Source organism: Heptranchias perlo, chromosome 4 (genome assembly GCF_035084215.1).
Source record: "Heptranchias perlo isolate sHepPer1 chromosome 4, sHepPer1.hap1, whole genome shotgun sequence".
Lineage (NCBI taxonomy): Eukaryota > Metazoa > Chordata > Chondrichthyes > Hexanchiformes > Hexanchidae > Heptranchias > Heptranchias perlo.
The window spans coordinates 94,618,969-94,641,062 of record NC_090328.1 but is presented as its reverse complement, the minus strand read 5'-3'; the positions used below and the strand labels follow the sequence as shown (position 1 = coordinate 94,641,062).

General features: G+C 42.6%; 1 protein-coding gene across 2 annotated transcripts in view; it reads right to left on the bottom strand.

Annotated features, from left to right (window-relative positions):
* Nucleotides 1-22,094, bottom strand: part of LOC137321109 (tudor domain-containing protein 7-like) — a 128,051-nt gene that overhangs the window by 91,944 nt on the left and 14,013 nt on the right. For both annotated transcript variants that reach the window (XR_010962712.1, XM_067983318.1), the window contains exons 2-4: nt 19,647-19,866; nt 13,947-14,094; nt 5,328-5,544 (exon numbers count right to left, since the gene is read on the bottom strand). Coding sequence is in view for 1 of the 2 variants with exons in the window: in XM_067983318.1 (XP_067839419.1) it covers nt 5,328-5,544; nt 13,947-14,094; nt 19,647-19,859 (578 nt within the window). In the remaining variant the exon portion in view is untranslated. The remainder of the gene's footprint in view (nt 1-5,327; nt 5,545-13,946; nt 14,095-19,646; nt 19,867-22,094) is intronic.

Below are 22,094 nucleotides of genomic sequence, written 5' to 3'. Positions count from 1 at the left end.
GCCTAAGATATTATCCTCATCTATTTTAGGAACATAGGAATTGCTAGACGAAAAAAGACCAAGATCCATCTAGTTCGCCTTCTATCATTCTGGTAGTTGCATGATACAATGATAATGGAGTTGTTGACTAATCATAACAATCAACCTCTATCAATTAGTCTACAACAGACCCAGACATGATGCGAGGAAAACCCCAGTGGTGATGGCATAGGTCCAAAGTCACCTGTTCCTCCCAAGCACGCTACACTTACCACGTCATGTCTCAAATTACTCATATACTGTATCCCAAAATGTTATTTTCAGAAAGAAATCTAATTTGCATTTGAATGAATCAATACTAGCTGCTTCCACCATCTCCCTAAGGAGCCTGTTGTATAGATTGACCACTCGCTCACTGAAATATTGTTTCCGCAGATTAGTTTTGAATTTGCCCTTGTTCAAACGCAGGCCGTGTCCTCTGGTTCTACTGTTCTGAACAGGGTAAAAGAGCTAGTCATGGTCTACATTATCGAGTCCATTTAGAATCCTAAAAACAGCAATCAGCTCTCAACCTTCTCTTTTTCCAGTGAGAACATGCTCAATTTACATAATCGCTCCTCATAATCCAATCCCTCCATTCCCTCAATAATTCTGGTTAGTCTCTTTTGTATTGTTTTAATAGCTGCACTATCCTTTTTGTACTGTGGCAATTTTATTATAACAGCACAACTTATTGCTGTTGGTTGAGCATCATCTGCAAGAGTAAAGACTGATGCAAAGTACTCATTTAATATCTCTGCCATACGTTGAGAGTCCCTTCTAATCTGTCCTATGATTCCGAACATAGCTTAAAAGGCTTTCCCCATTACTACCACAATTGTCCACTATCCTCTTTTCCATTAACCTTTTCATAGAATCTACAGCCCAGGAGGCCATTGTGCCCATCGTGCTTGCTGTTTGAAAGAGCTATCCCATTCGTCTCACACACCTGCTCTTCCCCATGGCCCTGCAAATTATTTCTTTTCATGTATATTTCCAATTCCATTTTGAATGTTGCTTTTGAATACACTTCAAGCAGTGCACTCCAAATCAGGGCTTCAGTTTAATGTCTCATCCGAAAGATAGCACCTCTGATCATGCAGCACTCCCTCAGTACTGTACTGATGTGCCAGGCTAGATTTTGTGCTCAAGTACCCAGAATGGAGCTTGAACCAATGACCTTCTGACTCAGAGGCAAGAGTGCTGAAACTGAGCCAAGGCTGACACTTTTAGCTGATCTAATAGCAGCTTTTCATTCTTTTAATTGTGCACGGTACTTGTCTTTGTTTTCCTGGGAATTATCCACTTACGAAAACATTTTTGTTTACATCTTATTTGTCTTTGTACATGACCTGTCAGTCACCTTGGCTTTTCTTGTTACTGCCCTTCTTTTGACTTTAGGGACATACATGACTTCTACATGTTTTAATACGTTCTTAGAGACATGCCATTTATATTCAGTATCAGTCACGTCCCCACCCAGTAGGCTTGACCAATTGACCTGTTTCAAGTCTTTTGCCATTTTATTGAAGTTAGCTATTTTTAAAAAAAAGAATTAACTGTAGATTCTCAATACTTTTGGTTCTGCTAGCCCATTAAAACCTCATTATATTCTGGTCACTATGCCCAGGTGTTCTTCCCAATGCGGTTTGATACCAAGTTTGGCTAGCTACTAAACACTAGATCTAGTATATGATTACTCCTGGTTTCCTCATTGACATGCTGAGTTAGGAAACAATCTTGTATTATTTTAACAAATCTTTCAGTTGCACTGCCCACCGCATCAGAAGGTATACTATTATGCCACTGAATTCCAAGAAAATTAAAGTCTCCCATCAAACGGAGATCACAGGATGAGTGGGACCAGTGGGGGACAGTCGCTCTGGCTCTCTTCGAAGATCTTGTCCACGCCCAGGTGGCCCTGGAGAGGGTCTGCCAGTACGCTCGAGGCTTTCTGCGACCGGTGGGCACTGCAAGATGTTTACCATATGATTGATTTTGACAATAATATCCTGATTCAGTTTTATTTTAAACTTCTTTCAGTTTAATTGGACCTCATGGGGGGGGGGGGCGGGGGGGAAGAAAGAGAGATTAAGAGGTGTTGGAGGTACAGAGTGGGAGACAAATAAAAGATGGCCCACATAATTCTGAAAATTGTAAAAAAAAAATCATCAGCTGCTTCATCACAAATCCAGTTCACCAGATATGCCACTAGAGGCCAGGATCTCATACCCACTCAGTTTAGTGGTACCCTCCTAGGGGGGGGGGGGGGGGGGGCATTTGTGGTAATGTTTTCTGTCTGGAAACACTGGGACAACACTGTGCCACCCCTATTGGGCCAATTAAAATAGGCATGATTCAGAAGCTCTAATTTGTTTCCATAGTAAGTCATCATGTTCAGGTGCCTAGCCTGGAGGTCTATAGCAAGTACCAATAATCAGCCCATGCCCTTGACTCTAATCCACTTGAACCCAAATAACTTCGTTTGTATCTGAAGCAAAATCACATTTTTGTAGAGCAGTTAGATAGATTCTCATTGATAAATATGGCAACCCCTCCTTCCTTTTGACCTACTCCATCCTTTCTGAATCCATTGTGGACTAAAAATATGATTTATTTTGATATGGGACAGCTCTGAGCAGCCATAGAAGCAAAGGTTGGGAGCAAGTGGGAGGGGATTGGTTTGAAGTAGATGCATGCTCATAGCTAGCAACAGGGAGGGGGATAAAAAAAGAGATCAAGAGGTGTTGTTGGAGGTAGGGTGAGAGACAGGTACAAGGTCCATATAATGCTCAAAATTGTAAAAAAAAATCATCACCTGCTTCATCTCATATCCAGTTCACCAGATATGGCACTAGAGGCCTGAATCTCATACCCACTCGGACTGTAGAAATGCAAGGAAATATTGCTCTAACTTCATGGTGATTATTAAGAGAATCACTTCATTTCCAATGAAATTGAGCACTTGTTAAATCAACCAGTTTGTTCTGAAGCCAAACTAGCCACCAGATAGCAGATCACTAACAGAGGTTGCATTCACTGTGGTTTTCACAGACTCCCACTGTATTGTGTGGTCAGAGGCATAGACTGTGAAGATTTATTTTCCTACAATAATGAAATAACTGCACTTCCTATGTCAGGAAAGTTACTCACATAATTGGTGGAATGTTGTGCAAACCATTTTATTTCTAAATTTTATAACAGCACGAACAGGATCTGGTTTGGGTGTAATGGTCCTTGTGGAGTCAAAGCTTGCCAACACTCACCGTCAAGGGTTACACTGAAATACTGGCTACTTGGGTGAAATACTGGAGGGTGCCTGCTGCGCATGTACCCATACACCAGCAAAGGGTCAACACCTTCAGCACAGGAGGGAAGGAGAAAATTGACAAATTAAAAACAATTAGCTGTAAATATTCAAGACACCTCGAAAGACATTCCATGCAGTTCGAGTATTAGTGCAAAAAGAGCCTATATACAAAGAGGAATGAAAGCCCAAAGGCTGAGTGATTCCATAATACATAAGCCCCAAAAGGTGCTTAAAAACTGGAGTGTTGATTTCAGTCACCATAACATTTATTACAAATATATGGTTCATAAAGATTGTTATTTCACGAGGCCAAATTAATATTCAAGTCCAGTCTTCAATTCAAAGGCTGGCAGCCTCAGTGGTGCATATCCTTCAATCCTGAGCCAGTTGTATAATCTGGTTGACCATCATCAATGTTACTGTAACATGGGATATTTTCCTCTTGCTTTCTTTCTCACCCCCCTTTCATGTCTCCTTTGTCACCTCAATTTCACATTAACTGACCCCGTGATTCTCAAATTACATATCCAAAGTATCTGGTCTTTCTTTGGGCTACTGATCTCAGCACGTCTATTTATCCTACTAAGTTGAGCAGTTCGTTGTTTGTCATGTGCTGTACTTGGCTTATGCTTAGCATCCTTCAACATCCACATTTCAGATGGTTCCAGTTTCTACATGGTGGCTCCAGGTTTTGTATCAAGGCTGATACTCCAGTGTAGTACTGAGAGAGTTGGAGGTGTCATCTTTCAGATGAGACATTAAACTAAAGCCCGGTGTGCCTCTCAGGTGGACGTAAAAGATCCCATGGCACCATTTTGAAGAGCTGGGGAGTTCTCCCCAGAATCCTGGTCAATATTTATCTCCCAACCAACACCTAAAAACAGATTATCTGGTCATTATCACATTGCTATTTGTGGGACCTTGCTGAAGGCAAATTGGCTGCCACTTTTCTTACATTACAACAGCGACTACACTTCAAAAGTACTTCACTGGCTATAAAACACTGAGACGTCCCGTGGTTGTGAAATACGCTAAGTGCAAGTCTTGGTTTCTTCTGACCTGAAACGTTAACTCTTTCTTTCTCCACAGATGTTGCCTGACTTGCTGAGTATTTCCAGCATTTTCTGTTTTTATTAACAGTACAGCAGCCCTGCATGCAACCTGGAAACTTACAAAACGTTAGCATAACTATACTTCAACTTTGTCTTAATGTTATTGAAATATGGGAAATAGCTTCTGGTATAGAACATACTTGCTACACTGTAATACGGAACAGAAATTTTAGACTTTTAAAAAAAAATTATTCATTCCATCAACTAAACTGCAAAACCTTTCCAATTTATTCCACTGCTCTTCTTATGGAAGAAACTAATGGAGCACAGTTCCAAAGGTGCAATCAGTCTCTCTACATCTTCCCCAAGTCACCAATCTTACAAGCCTAAAAAGCATGCATCAGCAATCTACTCAACCAGGAAAAAGGGGTAAGGGTTACAAAACTTAAACCATTTCCATCCTCCCATGTAGTTTCCAGCAAGGGTCAGTGGATTGCAAATCAAGAGCAGAAACAGGAAGTGATTCCCTTCCCTAAACTTCCTCTGGGATGCTGAAACCAATTATAACACCTCCCTACTGCTGCCATAGGTGAGAACAGCTAACTCAGCAAAGAATAAAGATTAAATGTAGAACATCCCTGATGTGGTTAATTTACCCAGTAAGCAAATCAAGGAAACTAGCCAACAACACTTTTCAATAGTTCCCTTCGGTCGAAGTTCCAAAAAACATGAGCTGGCTTAATACTAGAGTTGGTTTTATTTGCAAAGGTGTTGATCAGTTGTGATCTTACTTGATTTCTGCAACCTCAAGGGGCATCTAGTTCCTATCATTTCTGCTTTCACAAGAAATAACATACCAAACTAAATGTTTAGCTATTCGATCTGATGCATTAGGTTCCCTGGAGATCTTTCAATCTAATGCACTGCACATCAAAATATTAAATTACCTATTGACTGCAACAGATAGAGGTTTACGAATTGAAGCATCCTTAGGTACAGCAACAACTGGTGTATGTACTTTAGAGTCTGAAAACACCTCTCTTCCCAAGCCAGTCTTTGCTCCTTGCACACTTCCTCTTCCTCTTGCAGAGTTAGTTGTCCTCCGGCCCCCTTTTCCTGGCTGGCTAGTATACTCTGGTTGCCTCAAAGTTGCTTTAGGTTTTCCTAGAGGAAGGAGAGGGGTAAATTATAAAATGGAAAGATAATTGTGGGTTTTCATCAGCCAGACAGAAGCATATTATACAAACCATTAGGATAAGCTTGGATCACCAATAGGGAGAATGACGTGATAAACTCAGTGTGCCGACGTAAATGAGGTCATAATGCCAATGTAAAGGATTCAACTTTCCTATGCTCCATAAATGCCAACTTCCAAACAGGACACTACTTCTTTCCTTTCCTCCCATTACCCCTCCCAGAGAGAAATTGATACCTTATTTACAACGCATGAATTATAGTGATCACTTCAGTGAATATCCATCCATAGAGTTTTACGAAAAGGGCCAACCGGAAGGATGCGGTTTGTGAAGGATGCTTGCAATCAACAGATGAAGATGTTGCAAGTCTGGTAATCCATTCTAATTTGCATATTCCATCTATCACTACAATTACAACTCAGTAATGCTCCAGGAATAGGTAATTTTTCAAAATAGATTAATTAGCAATTCTACCAAAAAGCAAATTTTATTTTTATATTATTAAAATTCCTAAAATACTAAAACTATAATAAAAATTACAATATGGAAAAGCATACCTTTAAAAGTAAACATTATCTCAGAGATTCATCAGGATGGGTAAAAAGGCTCCACTGAAACTAGAGATTAAATCCCAAACTAAATGGGAAGGACAAATAAAGTCAAATGAATGCAGCCACACTAAACTAAGATGAAAGGTAAATAAATCTAACCCCCACAAAAGAGTCCGTCAATCGACAGAATGAATACCTGCCACCAAACCAGGAATAACCCAAGAGAATCAAATCTGCAGGGAGAATAAAAAGAAATTAAAGGAAAGAATAATAGGACTACATAGCAACTGGAATAATGGAGGAAGAAAATCGCAACATGGGTTGAAGCACAGAATCCTATCTAACCCCCATCTTGAGGGAGCCTTCTGTAAACCACCTACACTTTGTGTGCAGTAGTTCTGAAATGGAAACCAAATATGTAGCAATTTCACCCAAAACAGCCAGAGGACAAAGTTCGACCTGACGAAGCTGTTTCAAAGCCGAATGATATAGGCAGATCAGGATAGCAGCAACAATCACTATAAGAAGATCAGAATCAGCAAAAAGCCATAAACAAAATGAGGTTAATTAGATGCCCGAGAGATGAATACAGTGGGATTTTGCCAGGAGAGATTAAATGACAAAACGGATGATGGTGCAAGGGGGATGGTAATGGGACACAAGAGAAACAGAAGATGGGTCCAGAGGAGGTATAAATGGTAGCAGCAGAACTATTACCAGCACCTGCTGTCTGAGAAAATAGGAGCAGTGGTTATGATCTGAAGTTGTTGAACTCAATGTTGAGAGTGGAAGGTTGTAAAGTGCATAATCGAAATATAACGTGCTGATTCTCAAGCTTGCGTTGAGCTTTACTGCAACAGTGTAGGAGTCCGAGCACAGAGAGGTCAGTCCCATCCCTTTTATCATTTAGTCACTCCTGCCCCCTACCCTATCACAAATCATCCCTTTTGTTCTTTCTTCCCCTCCACACCGCCTTTTTCCCTGGCTCTGTACTTGCTTATAAACTGTTAAATCTCTAACTTCTTCCAGTTCTGATGAAAGGTCATTATCCTACAGCATTAACTCTGTTCCTCTGTCCATAGATGCTGCCTGACCTGCTGAGTGTTTCCAGCATTTTCTGTTTTTATTTCATGGGGAGAACTCTCCTGCTGCTCTTTGAATAGTTCCAAATGATCTTTTACATCAATCAATGGGACCACAATGCTGGAGACATGAAGAACTTTGCCACATACCCTTCAACATACATCTAGTGATGCAAACGCACCAGCATGTGATAAGCAGGGTGAAATACCTTTATTTGCCTCTCCTACAGGCAAATGAAGTAGAATTTTGGGGGAGATCTTCACAAGAGAGAGTCTAACCACCTCCCCTTGACATTACCATCACCAAATTCCCCACCCCATCAACATCCTGGGGGTCACCATTGACCAGAAACTTAACTGGACCAGCCACATAAGTACTGTGGCTACAAGAGCAGATGAGAGGCTAGGTATTCTGCAGTGAGTGACTCACACCCTGACTCCCCAAAGCCTTTCCACCATCTACAAGGCACAAGTCAGGAGTGTGATGAAATGCTCTCCACTTGCCTGGATGAGTGCAGCTCCAACAACACTCAAGAAGCTCGACACCATCCAAGACAAGGCAGCCCACTTGATTGGCACCCCATCCACCACCCTTCAACACCAGCGCACCATGGCTGCAGTGTGTACCATCCACAGGATGCACTGCAGCAACTCGCCAAGGCTTCTTCGACAGCACCTCCCAAACCCGCGACCTCTACCACCTAGAAAGAGGAGGGCAGCAGACTCATAGGAACAACACCACCTGATCATTCCCCTCCAAGTCACACACCATCCTGACTTGGAAATATATCGCCATTCCTTCATCGTCGCTGGGTCAAAATCCTGGAACTCCCTACCTAACAGCACTGTGGGAGAACCTTCACCACACGGACTGCAGCGGTTCACCACCACCTTCTCAAGGGCAATTAGGGATGGGCAATAAATGCTGGCCTCGCCAGCGATGCCCACATCCCATGAATGAATTTTTAAAAAAATAGCCTCCCACTCCTCATTCACAATATCATGACTCAACTCAGCAAAGGTGACCCTGCCTGCCCTCTAACACTCAGAGAGGACACCACATTCCCATTGTGTCAGCTGAGTCACTGATCAGACCAGATCAGGCAAGCAGCACTGGATTGGAGGAATGCTAACGTTGTACTGTTGTTTAAAAAGGGAGAAAGCGATAGACCGAGTAATTATAGGCCAGTCAGTCTAAGCTCGGTGGTGGCCAAATTATTGGAATCGATTCTGAGGGACAGCGTAAATCGTCACTTAGAAAGGCATGGGTTAATCAAGGACAGTCAGCATGGATGTTAAGGGAAGGTCATGTCTGACTAACTTGATCGAATTTTTTGAAGCGGTAACAAGGAGGGTTGATGAAGGTAACGCATTTGATGTAGTGTACATGGATTCTAGCAAGGCTTTTGACAAGGTCCCACATGGTCAAAAAAGTAAAAGCCCAAGTAATCCAAGGGAAAGTGGCTAGTTGGATCCAAAATTGGCTCAGTGGCAGGAAAAGGATAATAGTTGATGGGTGTTTTTGCGACTGAAAGGCTGTTTCCAGTGGGGTCCCAGAAGGTTCAGTACTAGGTCCCTTGCTTTTTGTGCTTTATATTTATGATTTGGACTTGAAGATGGGGGGAGTTGATCAAGAAGTTTGCAGATGATACAAAAATTGGCCGTATGATTGATAGTGAGGAGGAAAGCTGTAGACTGTAGGAAGATATCAATGGACTGGTCAGGTGGACAGAAAAGTGCCAAATGGAATTGAATCCAGAGAAGTGTGAGGTAATGCATTGGGGAAGGCAAACAAGGCAAGGGAGTACACAATAAACGGTAGGATACTGAGAGGTGTAGAGGAACAAAGGGACCTTGGAGTGCATGTCCATAGATCCCTGAAGGTAGCAGGACAGGTAGACAAAGTGGTTAAAAAGGCATACGGGATTACTTTCCTTTATTAGCCGAGGCACAGAATATAAGAGCAGGGAGGTTATGCTAGAACTGTATAAAACATTGGTTAGGCCACAGCTTGAGTACTGCTGGTCACCACATTACAGGAAAGATGTGACTGCACTAGAGAGGGTACAAGGAGATTTACGAGGATGTTGCCAGGGCTGGAGAATTTTAGCTATGAGAAACGATTGGATAGGCTGGGGTTGTTTTCTATGGAACAAAGGAGGCAGAGAGGAGATTTAATTGAGGTATATAAAATTATGACGGGACTAGATAGAATGGATAGGGAGGACCTATTTCCCTTGGCAGAGGGGTCAGTGACCAGGGGCATAGATTTAATCTAATTGGTAGAAAGATTAGACGGGAGCTGAGGGTGGTGGCGGTCTGGAACTCACTGCCTGAAAGGGTGGTAGAGGCAGAAACCCTCAACTCATTTATAAAGTACTTGGATGTGTTCTTGAAGTGCCGTAACCTACAAGGCTACGGACCAAGAGCTGGAAAGCGGGATTAAGCTGGATAGCTCTTTTTCGGCCGGCACGGACATGATGGGCCAAATGGCCTCCTTCTGTGCTGTAACTTTCTATGATTCTTTGGCCTATGAATTTGCACTGCTGTCGTCACGAGTGTGTAAACACCTCTGCGCAGAGCTCTGCCACTACTGGCAAATGTTAAGTATTTTGAGAGCATGGACAGCAGCACCCATCATCTCAAAATATGTTTGAAAACTCTGTTTCAACTTGGGCACCAGCCCAAGGGGTGTGAGACAGCCGCCCCAAATAGATCTTATAATGCTGTGTTTCAGAGACAGATGGTGACTGGAGTCGAGAAACTAATTTGCAGTGACACAGAAGTGACTAGATAACTGTACCTCACAACAAAGATTTTATGTTCCTGGCTGAGTAATTCCTCTTAATAACTTGACAATTCCAAATACAAACAACCAAAGATTCAATTGCAAATGCCAATAATTAAATTGCTCGAAACTCTAACCTCTCAACTTATCACTGTGCTGCAAAGCAGATCACATTGAGTTCTGAAACAGAACTGTGCTAAGATCCTAAAAGTGAAGGAGGTGAGCTGCATGTGTATTGCTAGCAGAGGGAATAAACTAATATAAGAATAAAACTGGACGGACCACCCGGCATCGGACCACTAGGCACCGGACACGACAATGGCAAACCAAGCCCAATCGACCGTGCAAAGTCCTCCTCACTAACATCTGAGGACTTGTGCCAAAATTGGGAGAGCTGTCCCACAGACTAGTCAAGCAACAGCCTGACATAGCCAAACTCATAGAATCATACCTTTCAGCCAACGTCCCAGACTCTTCCATCACCATCCCGTGGTATGTCCTGTCCCACCGGCAGGACAGACCCACCAGAGGTGGCGGGTATAGTGGTATACAGTCAGGAGGGAGTGGCCCTGGGAGTCCTCAACATTGACTCTAAACCCCATGAAATCTCATGGCATCAGGTCAAACATGGGCAAGGAAACCTCCTGCTGATTACCACCTACCACCCTCCCTCAGCTGATGAATCAGTCCTCCTCCATGTTGAGCATCACTTGGAGGAAGCACAGAGGGTAGCAAGGGCACAAAATGTACTCTGGGTGGGGGAGTTCAATGTCCATCACCAAGAGTGGCTCGATAGCACCACTGCTGACCGAGTCCTGAAAGACATAGCTGTCAGACTGGGCCTGCGGCAGGTGGTGAGCGAACCAACACGAGGGAAAAACTTACTTGACCTTGTCCTCACCAATCTACCTGTCGCAAATGCATCTGTCCATGACAGTATTGGTAGGAGTGACCACCGCACAGTCCTCGTGGAGATGAAGTCCCGTCTTCACACTGAGGACACCATCCAAAGTGTTGTGTGGCACTACCACCGTGCTAAATGGGATAGATTCAGAACAGATCTCGCAGCTCAAAACTGGGCATCCATGAGGCACTGTGGGCCATCAGCAGCAGCAGAATTGTATTCCAGCACAATCTGTAACCTCATGGCCTGGCATATTCCTCACTCTACCATTACCAACAAACCAGGGGATCAACTCTGGTTCAATGAGGAGTGTAGAAGAGCATGCCAGGAGCAGCACCAGGCGAACCTAAAATTGAGGTGCCAACCTGGTGAAGCTACAACTCAGGACTACGTGCATGCTAAACAGCAGAAGCAACATGCTATAGACAGAGCTAAGCGATTCCACAACCAACGGATCAAATCAAAGCTCTGCAGTCCTGCCACATCCAGTCGTGAATGGTGGTGGACAATTAAACAACTAACGGGAGGAGGAGGCTCTGCAAACATCCCTATTCTCAATAATGGCGGAGTCCAGCACGTGACTGGCAAAAGACAAGGCTGAAGCGGATGATCCATCTCGGTCTCCTCCCGATATCCCCACCATCACAGAAGCCAGTCTTCGGCCAATCCGATTCACTCCACGTGATATCAAGAAATGGCTGAGTGCACTGGATACAGCAAAGGCTATGGCACCCGACAACATCCCAGCTGTAGTACTGAAGACTTGTGCTCCAGAACTAGCTGCGCCTCTAGCCAAGCTGTTCCAGTACAGCTACAACACTGGCATCTACCCGACAATGTGGAAAATTGCCCAGGTATGTCCTGTCCACAAAAAGCAGGACAAATCCAATCCGGCCAATTACCGCCCCATCAGTCTACTCTCAATCATCAGCAAAGTGATGGAAGATGTCGTCGACTGTGCTATCAAGTGGCACTTACTCACCAATAACCTGCTCACCGATGCTCAGTTTGGGTTCCGCCAGGACCACTCGGCTCCAGACCTCATTACAGCCTTGGTCCAAACATGGACAAAAGAGCTGAATTCCAGAAGTGAGGTGAGAGTGACTGTCCTTGACATTAAGGCAGCATTTGACTGAGTGTGGCACCAAGGAGCCCTCGTAAAATTGAAGTCAATGGGAATCAGGGGGAAAACTCTCCAGTGGCTGGAGTCATACCTGGCACAAAGGAAGATGATAGTGGTTGTTGAAGGCCAATCATCTCAGCCCCAAGGCATTGCTGCAGGAGTTCCTCAGGGCAGTGTCCTAGGCCCAACCATCTTCAGTTGCTTCATCAATGACCTTCCCTCCATCATAAGGTCAGAAATGGCGATGTTTGCTGATGATTGCACAGTGTTCAGTTCCATTCGCAACCCCTCAAATAATGAAGCAGTCCGAGCCCGCATGCAGCAAGACCTGGACAACATCCAGGCTTGGGCTCATAAGTGGCAAGTAACATTTGCGCCAGATAAGTGCCAGGCAATGACCATCTCCAACAAGAGAGTCTAACCACCTCCCCTTGAAATTCAACGGCATTACCATCACCGAATCCCCCACCATCAACATCCTGGGGGTCACCATTGACCAGAAACTTAACTGGACCAGCCACATAAATACTGTGGCTACGAGAACAGGTCAGAGGCTGGGTATTCTGCGGCAAGTGACTCACCTCCTGACTCCCCAAAGCCTTTCCACCATCTACAAGGCACAAGTCAGGAGTGTGATGGAATACTCTCCACTTGCTTGGATGAGTGCAGCTCCAACAACACTCAAGAAGCTCGACACCATCCAGGATAAAGCAGCCCGCTTGATTGGCACCCCATTCACCACCCTAAACATTCAATCCCTTCACCACCGGCACACAGTGGCTGCAGTGTGTACCATCCACAGGATGCACTGCAGCAACTCGCCAAGGCTTCTTCGACAGCACCTCCCAAACCCACGACCTTTACCACCTAGGAGGACAAGAGCAGCAGGTACATGGGAACAACACCACCTGCACATTCCCCTCCAAGTCACACACCATCTCGACTTGGAAATATATCGCCGTTCCTTCATCGTCGCTGGGTCAAAATCCTGGAACTCCCTTCCTAACAGCACTGTGGGAGAACCGTCACCGCACAGACTGCAGCGGTTCACCACCATCTTCTCAAGGGCAATTAGGGATGGGCAATAAATGCCGGCCTTGCCAGCGACGCCCACATCCCATGAACCAATAAAAAAAAACTGTGGACAGTCCAGAATCTGGTAAAGACCCTGGCACCTCCCCTGGGTTTCCCAATATTGTGGTGATACATATTGCATCTCAATTTATTGTGCTGCATCATGTATGCATCAGATACAGTTTGTGTAATTTTGGAGTAGAGATCATCTTGAATTTATGGTTTGGAGCACCATGAAATTCCTGCTCATTAGGGGAAAAATTTTGAAATTCACCTGTTTTGGTGACGGCAAAATATAAAGTAGCTATAATAACTATGAAGCACTTTGGGATGTCCTGAGGACGTGAACGACGCTATATAATGCAAGTTCATTTCTTATACGCCATGGTGAGATCCAAGAAGAAAGTAGTTCCACCCATAAGCACATTGACCAAATTCCTTTGGATTGGAACATCAGACCATTATGGCAATTCAAAACAAAGGCAGCCATGCAACACTGAAGATGAATTTTAAAACACGGCCTCAACACAAAATCACAAATGAATCTTCTGAACCCAAAACAGTTGTATATTTGGATTAAAATTTTTAAAGCCAAATGTTCCCGTGAAAAAAAATTTCAATACATATTGGATGATTTGCCTGAAACCAGTGGGTTTTTAAAACCAGAATGGCAGCATTAGATTCGAATCATATTATCACCCAGAAGTTGGCGTAAAAATCATAAGACAGACTTGGTGTCTTCAAATGTGTTACGTACCTTCAGAAACTCAGCTTCAACAAAGCTTGTAAATCATTTTTTCAGAAGGCTTCACTTACTAAAAAGTTCACAATGGCTGAGGTTGACTTACCAACTTGCGTGGCTGGTGGAACACGTTTTAGTCGTAATTGGGAATTTACCAACGTTTGCCCACCATGCCTCTTCTTAGGACTTCTCTGACGGGCTACCAGTTTAGCAATGTGTGCAATCTCATTGTTTATAGTAGCAAAACAAACTGCCTATGGATCAAAAACAAAATATAAAGTTTCAGCACTGAAGCTTCTTCCTATAAAAACCTTTTAATGATCTGTTTGATTGCGTTTTCAGAAGCAAAATCTAAAATCTACTTATACTTCCTATAAACATATTATCCATCCTACATCTGCGCGCACATCCTGTTGCCACACTTTTGTGTCAGCTTCCTTCATCATATATTGCTACATGCAAATTTATAATGTAAACTGGTAATGTTCCCAATGTGGTGCCTCAGTTTTGCATCTTTCAGCTCCTCAGCCTGTAATGTAGAGAAACTCTGTCCTCCAACCAACTCTACTTCTCTATTTTTCTGTTGAAGACGCTATATAAATACCAGTTGTTGCTGTTGTATAGCTCAACAGGCAATGGTGGCCACCAGTCCCTCGCTAAAGTGACCATTCTTCATGAGTGATCTCAGAGTTTCAGACTATTCAATTGTAGGTGCTTCACAACTGAGCCCATTTTTGCCCTTATCTCATATCCATACAAAAATTTTCCAGCAGGTGTTAGTGGACAGTAATAAGAAACTCAAGCTTTGAGTGATTTTTTGTTTCTTTCCCCAGCCTGGGGATACTAAAGCCAACAGCTCCACCTCCATCCCAGCTGAGATCATCGAATTCAGCACTCATCAGTGATGAACTTCAGACATTCCTGGTCTGTATCGCTTAGCACCAATATATTTACCTAGTTATTTTTGGGATTTTTTTTTTGAGTTATTGCCCCTCTCCCCTTCACTTTTTCAACTCTCCTCTTCTGAAAGAGAAAACTTCTTGCTGGGGTATAATTCCATAGTGCTGGGTGCTCTCTGGTACTTCACCCAAGTACCATTATTCAAGTGACATAGCAAATGTGGGCAGGCCATTGTGCCGAAGGGAACTCACAGCCAAGTCTATTCTGGTCCGCACTGATGTCTACAGGTGCTCTTTCAGCAAAGTATTGGACAGAGATCAGGTGTAAGGACTCCTATCCAGTTTTCCTCTCCCTAACTTAAGGTCATTGATGTCAATGTAAATTACTAACTATACAACCCAGCACAGACTAAGAGACAGAATCTGGTACCTTCCTGCTTTATGTAGCTTAGCTATCTTATTCAGCTGAACCACTGGGAAATGTTTCCTTCCAATTTTTAAGGCATTTAAGATGATTTTAATCTCCAAGGAAAACTTCAAAATACAGTATGTTTGCTTTAAAGAAGTAACTAGCTAACTTACAACTTAACATTAGTTGTAGGTTCAATTTGGACCTAATCTCTCACCCATCCCACACTTCTCAGATGGACTAAAAAGGACAAATTAAGCACATTAAGGATCAAAATCTACTTAAATTATTTAACAAAATAGGTGTCAATGATTGGTTTTGATTGTTTTATGAGCTTCTTTTAGGATGCAGTACATTGTTTTTTTCCTGCAAATTCTTTTAACTCAAGGATTTTGCTTAGTTCTTGAAACAGCACGAGTTGAAGGGTAATTGAAACCCATCTCCAAGAAAAACACACAGTATCAACCAAACAGAAGGTTAAACGGTTAATTTTTTTAAAAAAAACATAAACCCATGAATTAACTCCCCCAATGGTCTACTGGGTAAATGCACTGTACATTGTGGTACTGCATCATAATTATAAGGAAAGCCATAAGTTCAGTGCCTCGTCTGTGCTTAATTAGCCGCTCTCACCAATATGGTACTAAGGACATAGCAAATGGCTTCCATAATCCTGGGCTAGATGGGGGTGGGGAGAAATCAGCTAAAGTTCCTGCCGTTGACTGACCACAACTATAAATTACACACATATGGACATCAGATGAAGATGGGTTTACATAATAGCATAATAAATAGGAGCAGGAGTAGGCCATATGGCCCCTCGAGCCTGCTCCGCCATTCAATCAAATCTTGGCTGATCTTCAACCTCAACTCCACTTTCCTGCCCAACCCCCATAATCCCTTGATTCCCCTAGAGTCCAAAAATCTATCTATCTCAGCCTTGAATATACTCAATGACTCAGCATCCACTTCTCTCTGGGGTAGACAATTCCAAAGATTCACAACCCTCTGAGTGAAGAAATTCCTCCTCATCTCTGTCTGAAATGGCTGACCCCTTATCCTGCAACTATGCCCTCTGGTTCTAGACTCTCCAGCCAGGGGAAACAACCGCTCAGCCTCTATCTTGTCAAGCCCCCTCAGAATCTTTTATGTTCAATGAGATCACCTCTCATTCGACTGAACTCCAGAGAGGATAGGCCCATTCTACTCAACCTCTCCTCATAGGACAACTCTCTCATCCCAGGAATTAATCTGGTGAACCTTTGTTGCACCGCCTCTAAGACAAGTATATCCTTCCTTGGATAAAGAGATCAAAACTGTATGCAGTGCTCCAGGTGAGGTCTGACCAAAGCCCTGTACAACAGTAAAACTACCATACTCTTGTACGCCAACATGCCATTTGCCTTCCTAATTGCTTGCTGTACCTGAAATGGTAACTTTTTGTGGTTTCTTGTACGACGACACCAAGTCTCTCTGGACACCAACATTTAATAGATGCTCACCATTTAAAAAATATTATTTTTTTCTATTCTTCCTACCAAAGTGAATGATCTCACATTTCTCCACATTATACTCCATCTGCCACCTTCTTGCCCACTCACTTAACCTTTCTATATCCCTTTGCAGATTCTGTGTCCTCCTCACAGCTTACTTTCCCACCTACCTTTGTATCGTCAACAAACTTGGATACATTACATTTTGTCCCTTCATCCTAGTCATCAATATAGATTGTAAATAGCTGAGGTCCAAGCAACAATCCTTGCGGTACCCCACTGGTTACAATCTGCCAACCTGAAAATGACCCGTTTATCCCTACTCCCGGTTTTCTGTCCATTAACCAATCCTCTATCCATGCTAATATATTACCCCCAATCCCATGAGCCCTTATCTTGCGTAACAACCTTTTATGTGGCAACTTATCGAATGCCTTGAGAAAATCCTAATTACATCCTCAAAAAACTCGAATAAATTTGTCAAATACGATTTCCCTTTCATAAAACCATGTTGATTCCGCCTAATCATATTATGATGTTCTAAGTGCCCTGTTACCACTTCCTCAATAATGGATAGCAGTATTTTTCCCAACGACTGATGTCAAACTAACTGGCCTATAGTTCCCTGTTTTCTCTCTCTCCCTCCTTTCTTGAATAGTGGAGTTACATTTGCTACCTTCCAATCCGCTGGGACCATTCTAGAATCTAGGGAATTTTGGAAGATCATAACCAATGCATCCACAATCTCTGCAGCCACCTCTTTCAGAACCCTCGAATGTAGGCTATCGGATCCAGGGGATTTATCGGCTTTCAGTCCCATTAGTTTCTTAAGTACTTTTTCTCGACTGATAATAATTACTTCAAGTTCCTCACTCTCATTTACTCCTTAGTTCCCCACTATTTCTGGTATGCTTTTTGTGTCTTCTACTGTGAAGACAGATGCAAAGTATTTGTTTAACGCATCTGCCATTTCCTGATTCTCCATTATAATTTCTCCTGTCTCAGCCTTTAGGGGACCAAAGTTTACCTTTGCTACTCTCTTCATTTTTACATACTTGTAGAAGCTCTGACAATCCATTTTTATATTTCTTGCTAGTTTACTTTCATATTCTACTTTCTCCCTTTTTAGCAATTTTTTGGTCGACCTTTGCTGGTTTCTAAAACTCTTCCAATCCTCAGGCTTACTACTCTTCTTGGCAACATTATAGACCTCTTCTTTTAATCTAATACTATCCTCAACTTCTTTAGTTAGCCACGGGTGGATCACTTTTCCCGTGGAGTTTTTATTTCTCAATGGAATGTATATTTGTTGAGCATATTGAAATATTTCTTTAAATATTTGCCATCGCTTTACAGCCATCTTACCCTGTAATCTAATTTTCCAATCTACCTCAGCCAACTCGCCCCTCATACCTATGTAATTGGCTTTATTTAAGTTTAAGACTCTAGTTTCAAACTTAAGTACATCACTCTCAAACTCAATGTGAAATTCTATCATATTATGATCACTCTTCCCCAGAGGATCCTTTACTGTGAGATTACTAATTAACCCTGTCTCATTACACAACACAAGATCTAAAATAGTCTGTTCCCTGGTTGGTTCCATGACGTATTGCTCTAGGAAACCGCCTCGAATGCATTCCATGAACTTGTCCTTCAAACTACCTTTGCCAATCCATATGAAGAAAAAAGTCCATGATTACTGCATTACCTTTGTTACAAGCTCCTATTATTTCATGATTGATACTCTAACAGTATAGCTATTTGGGGGCCTATGAACTACTCCCATCAGTGTTTTCGGCCCCTTGTTATTTCTTATTTCCACCCATACTAATTCTACTTCCTGATCTTTCTCACTACTGTCCTTATGTCATCCTTTATTATTAGGGCTACACCCCCTCCTTTTCCATTTTGCCTGTCTTTTCTATATATCATGTACCCTGGAATATTTAGTTCCCAATCTTGGTCACTTTGCAACCATGTCTCCATAATGGCTATTAGATCAAACCCACTTATCTCTATTTGTGCAACTAATTCATCTGTCTTGTTACGAATGATCTGTGCATTCAGATAAAGAACCATTAATTTTGACTTTTTAACCATTTTTTACTGCTTTGACCTTATTTGTTGATGCACTATTATCCATAAACTTTCTGACCCTTCCTGCCACACTCTGCTTATCTTTACCCAAATCACTACATTGCTCTGTGGCCTCGACTTTTCTCTTCAGATTTCTAAATTTCCCCTCACCTGACCCCCACCCCACAACACCTTTTTAGTTTAAAGTCCTATCAACAGCCCTAGTTATTCGATTCGCCAGGATGCTGGTCCCAGCCCGGTTTAAGTGGAGCCCGTTTCAACGGAACAGCTCTCTTTCCCCGTTACTGGTGCCAGTGCCCTGTGAATCAAAACCCCTGTCTCCCACACCACTCCTCGAGCCACACATTTAACTCTGAGCTGTTTGTCCCTATGCCAATTTGCACTCAGGTAGTAATCGAGAGATTATTACCATTGAGGTTCTGCTTATTAATTTGGACCCTAGCTCCTCAAACTGTCTCAGCAGAACCCCATTCTTAGTTCTACCTATGTCGTTGGTTCCTACATGGACCACAACAACTGGATTCTCCCCCTATGCTACAAGTTCTTTTCCACCGCGAGGAGATATTCTTAACCCTGGCACCGGGCAGGCAACACAGCCTTCGGGACTCTCGGTCATGGCTGCGAAGAACACGGGTCACTTTTGACTGTCTCCACAGTCATGTTGCTGGCTAGCATTCATTGTCCAATGCTGTACATACAAAATGGCTATTTGGGCAACATATTCGGTGGCTGCAAAATTGCAAAATAACATCATACAAGAGGACTAATGGCACCTGTGGAACAGTGCCTCAGCACCAATAAAAAAATCTGCAAGGCAGGAGGGGAGTTTTTCTTTGATTTGCGGGGGTGGGAAAAAAAAGAAATTGCACCCAAAAGGAATGATGGATCTTCTATAAACATCTTACCTCTCCATTTTTATTAACTCCAAACTTCACAACTGAAGGAATGCTTTTCAAGTAGTTCTCAAGAGTTGGAAATCCAAGCTGCTTATGAGGAATCACTTCACCTGTGAGTTGTTTATACTCTCCCTGCAGCCTTGTGAAAGCCACACCATCTTTGCTTGACTGCAGGACTGCTCGCAGCATCTTAGCCACCAGGTCCTTCTCCGCTTCTGACATCTTTGACCTTTTAAGCCATAAAAGTTACAATTGAAAATATATTTTAAACAGTGTACAAAATATTCCTTTAAAACATAAAACCAACACTAATTATTTTAACATTTCTATGTACACATCTGCCTCATACATACCATTTTAAAACAATGGAAACATATAGGTTATTAGAAGATAAGCCACCATATCTTTTCCTTTTAGTAAAAAAAAACTGTTTGACAATGACGTTTAAACTTGCATCCTCCTGCCCTGTGGCACTACACAAGCTACAAGAAGGGTCTCAAAACAAAGCAGGTATAGCAACAGGAGTAGGCCATTCAGTCCCTCAAGCCTATTCTGTCATTCAATTAGATCATGGCTCATCTGTATTTCAACTCCATTTACCTGCGCCTTTGTTCCCTATCCATTGATACCTATACCTAATAAAAATCTATCAATCTCAGTCTGAGTCTTGAAAATTTCAATTGATCTAGCATCCACGGTCTTTTCAAGGAGAGAGTTCCACTACCCTTTGTGTGAAAAACTGCTTCTTGATTTCACTCCTAAATGGCCTAGCTCTAATTTTAAGATTGTGCCCTTTTGTTCTGGGTTCCCTCCATCAGAGAAAATAGTTTCTCTGTATTTACCCTATTGAATCCCTTTAAGGCCTGGTATCATTCTAGTGAAGCTGTGCTGTACCCCTTCCAAGGCTAATATATCATTCCTGAGTTGCAATGCCCAAAACTGACGGTAGCACTCTTGATGGGATCTGACCAAGGCGCTGTACAACTGAAGCATAACTTCCTCCCATTTGCATTCCAGCCCTTTGAGATAAAGGCCAAAATTCCATTAGTCTTTTTGATTACTTTTTGTACCTGTCCAATAGCTTTTACTGATTTGTGCACATGGACACCCAAATCCCTTCACGCCTCCACAATTCCTAGACTCTGACTATTTAGAAAATATTCTGACTCGTCATTCTTGGGTCCAAAGCAGATGACCTCACACTTCCCCACCTTGAATTCCATCTGCCAGAGTTTTGCCCACTCACCCAATCAGTCTATGCCGCTTAGCAATATTCTGCTCCCATCTACACAATTTATTGTGCCTCTTAACTTGATGTCATTTGCAAACTTGGATACACAACTCTATTCCTTCATCAAAGTCATTGATCTATATGGTGAAAAGTTGAGGCCCCAGTATAGATCCCTGTTTTTGTTCATTCTGTACTTCAAATTGTTGACATGTTTCAGGACTTACTGACCATTTTTCCATAGAAAGAATTGGAAAAAAAGTTAAATATAAGGGCTGATTTAAAGAAAAGTTAAAAAAGGCACAGAGATGAAAGGTGGTTAAAATGCTAATAAGCTAAGCTTTAATCCTGTTTCCCCAAAAACAATAAACAATAAGCAACAGGTTAACCCCTCTTGACAATTCATAAACGCCTCAAACACATTGTTTGGGAGGTTACTGGTCCCATGCATTCGGCAAGAGGTGTTTCATGTAGACTTCTTCGGGGTTATTTTTTTCAAAAATTCACTCCTGGGATGTGGGCATCACTGCTCAAGCCAGCATTTGTTGCCCATCACTAATTGCCCTCGAAGAGGTGGTGTTGGGCCTTCTTCTTGAACCGATGCAGTCCGTGTGGTGAAGGTGTTCCCACAATGACGTTAGGTAGGGAGTTCAAGGAATTTGACCCAACGATAAAGAAAGAACGGCATTAAAAGTCCAAGTCAGGATGGTGTGTGACTTGGAGGTGACAGTGTTCCAATGCACCTGCTGCCCTTGTCCTTCGGACGCGGATTTGGGAGGTGCTGCTGAAGAAGTCTTGGCGAGTTGCTGCAGTGCATCCTGTAGATAGTATACACTGCAGCCGCGGGTACGCCGATGGTGGAGGGAGTGGATGTTTAAGCCAGTGGATGGGGTGCCGATCAAGCGGACTGCTTTATCCTGGATAATGTCCTAATAGTTGTGAACACAGAGATAAAAATACAGAGACATATGCAGTCAAGTTTTAAAACAGAAAGCTGCAAGGGCAAGCTTTTGCCAGACTCAAAGAGAATGCAGAAGAATAATTAGAAGTTACTTTGTTTAAATCAAGCAACACTGATGTAGAGAGTGTAGCATGTTCATTATTTTGTATTACTGCAAGAAGACAAGCTGTATTGATTGAATTAAGCGAGTCTGATCATAACTGCTGCTGTGTGTTCACCTGCTGTGAAATTATTTAGCTTAACGATTTGCATTTGGCCTCATCTTACC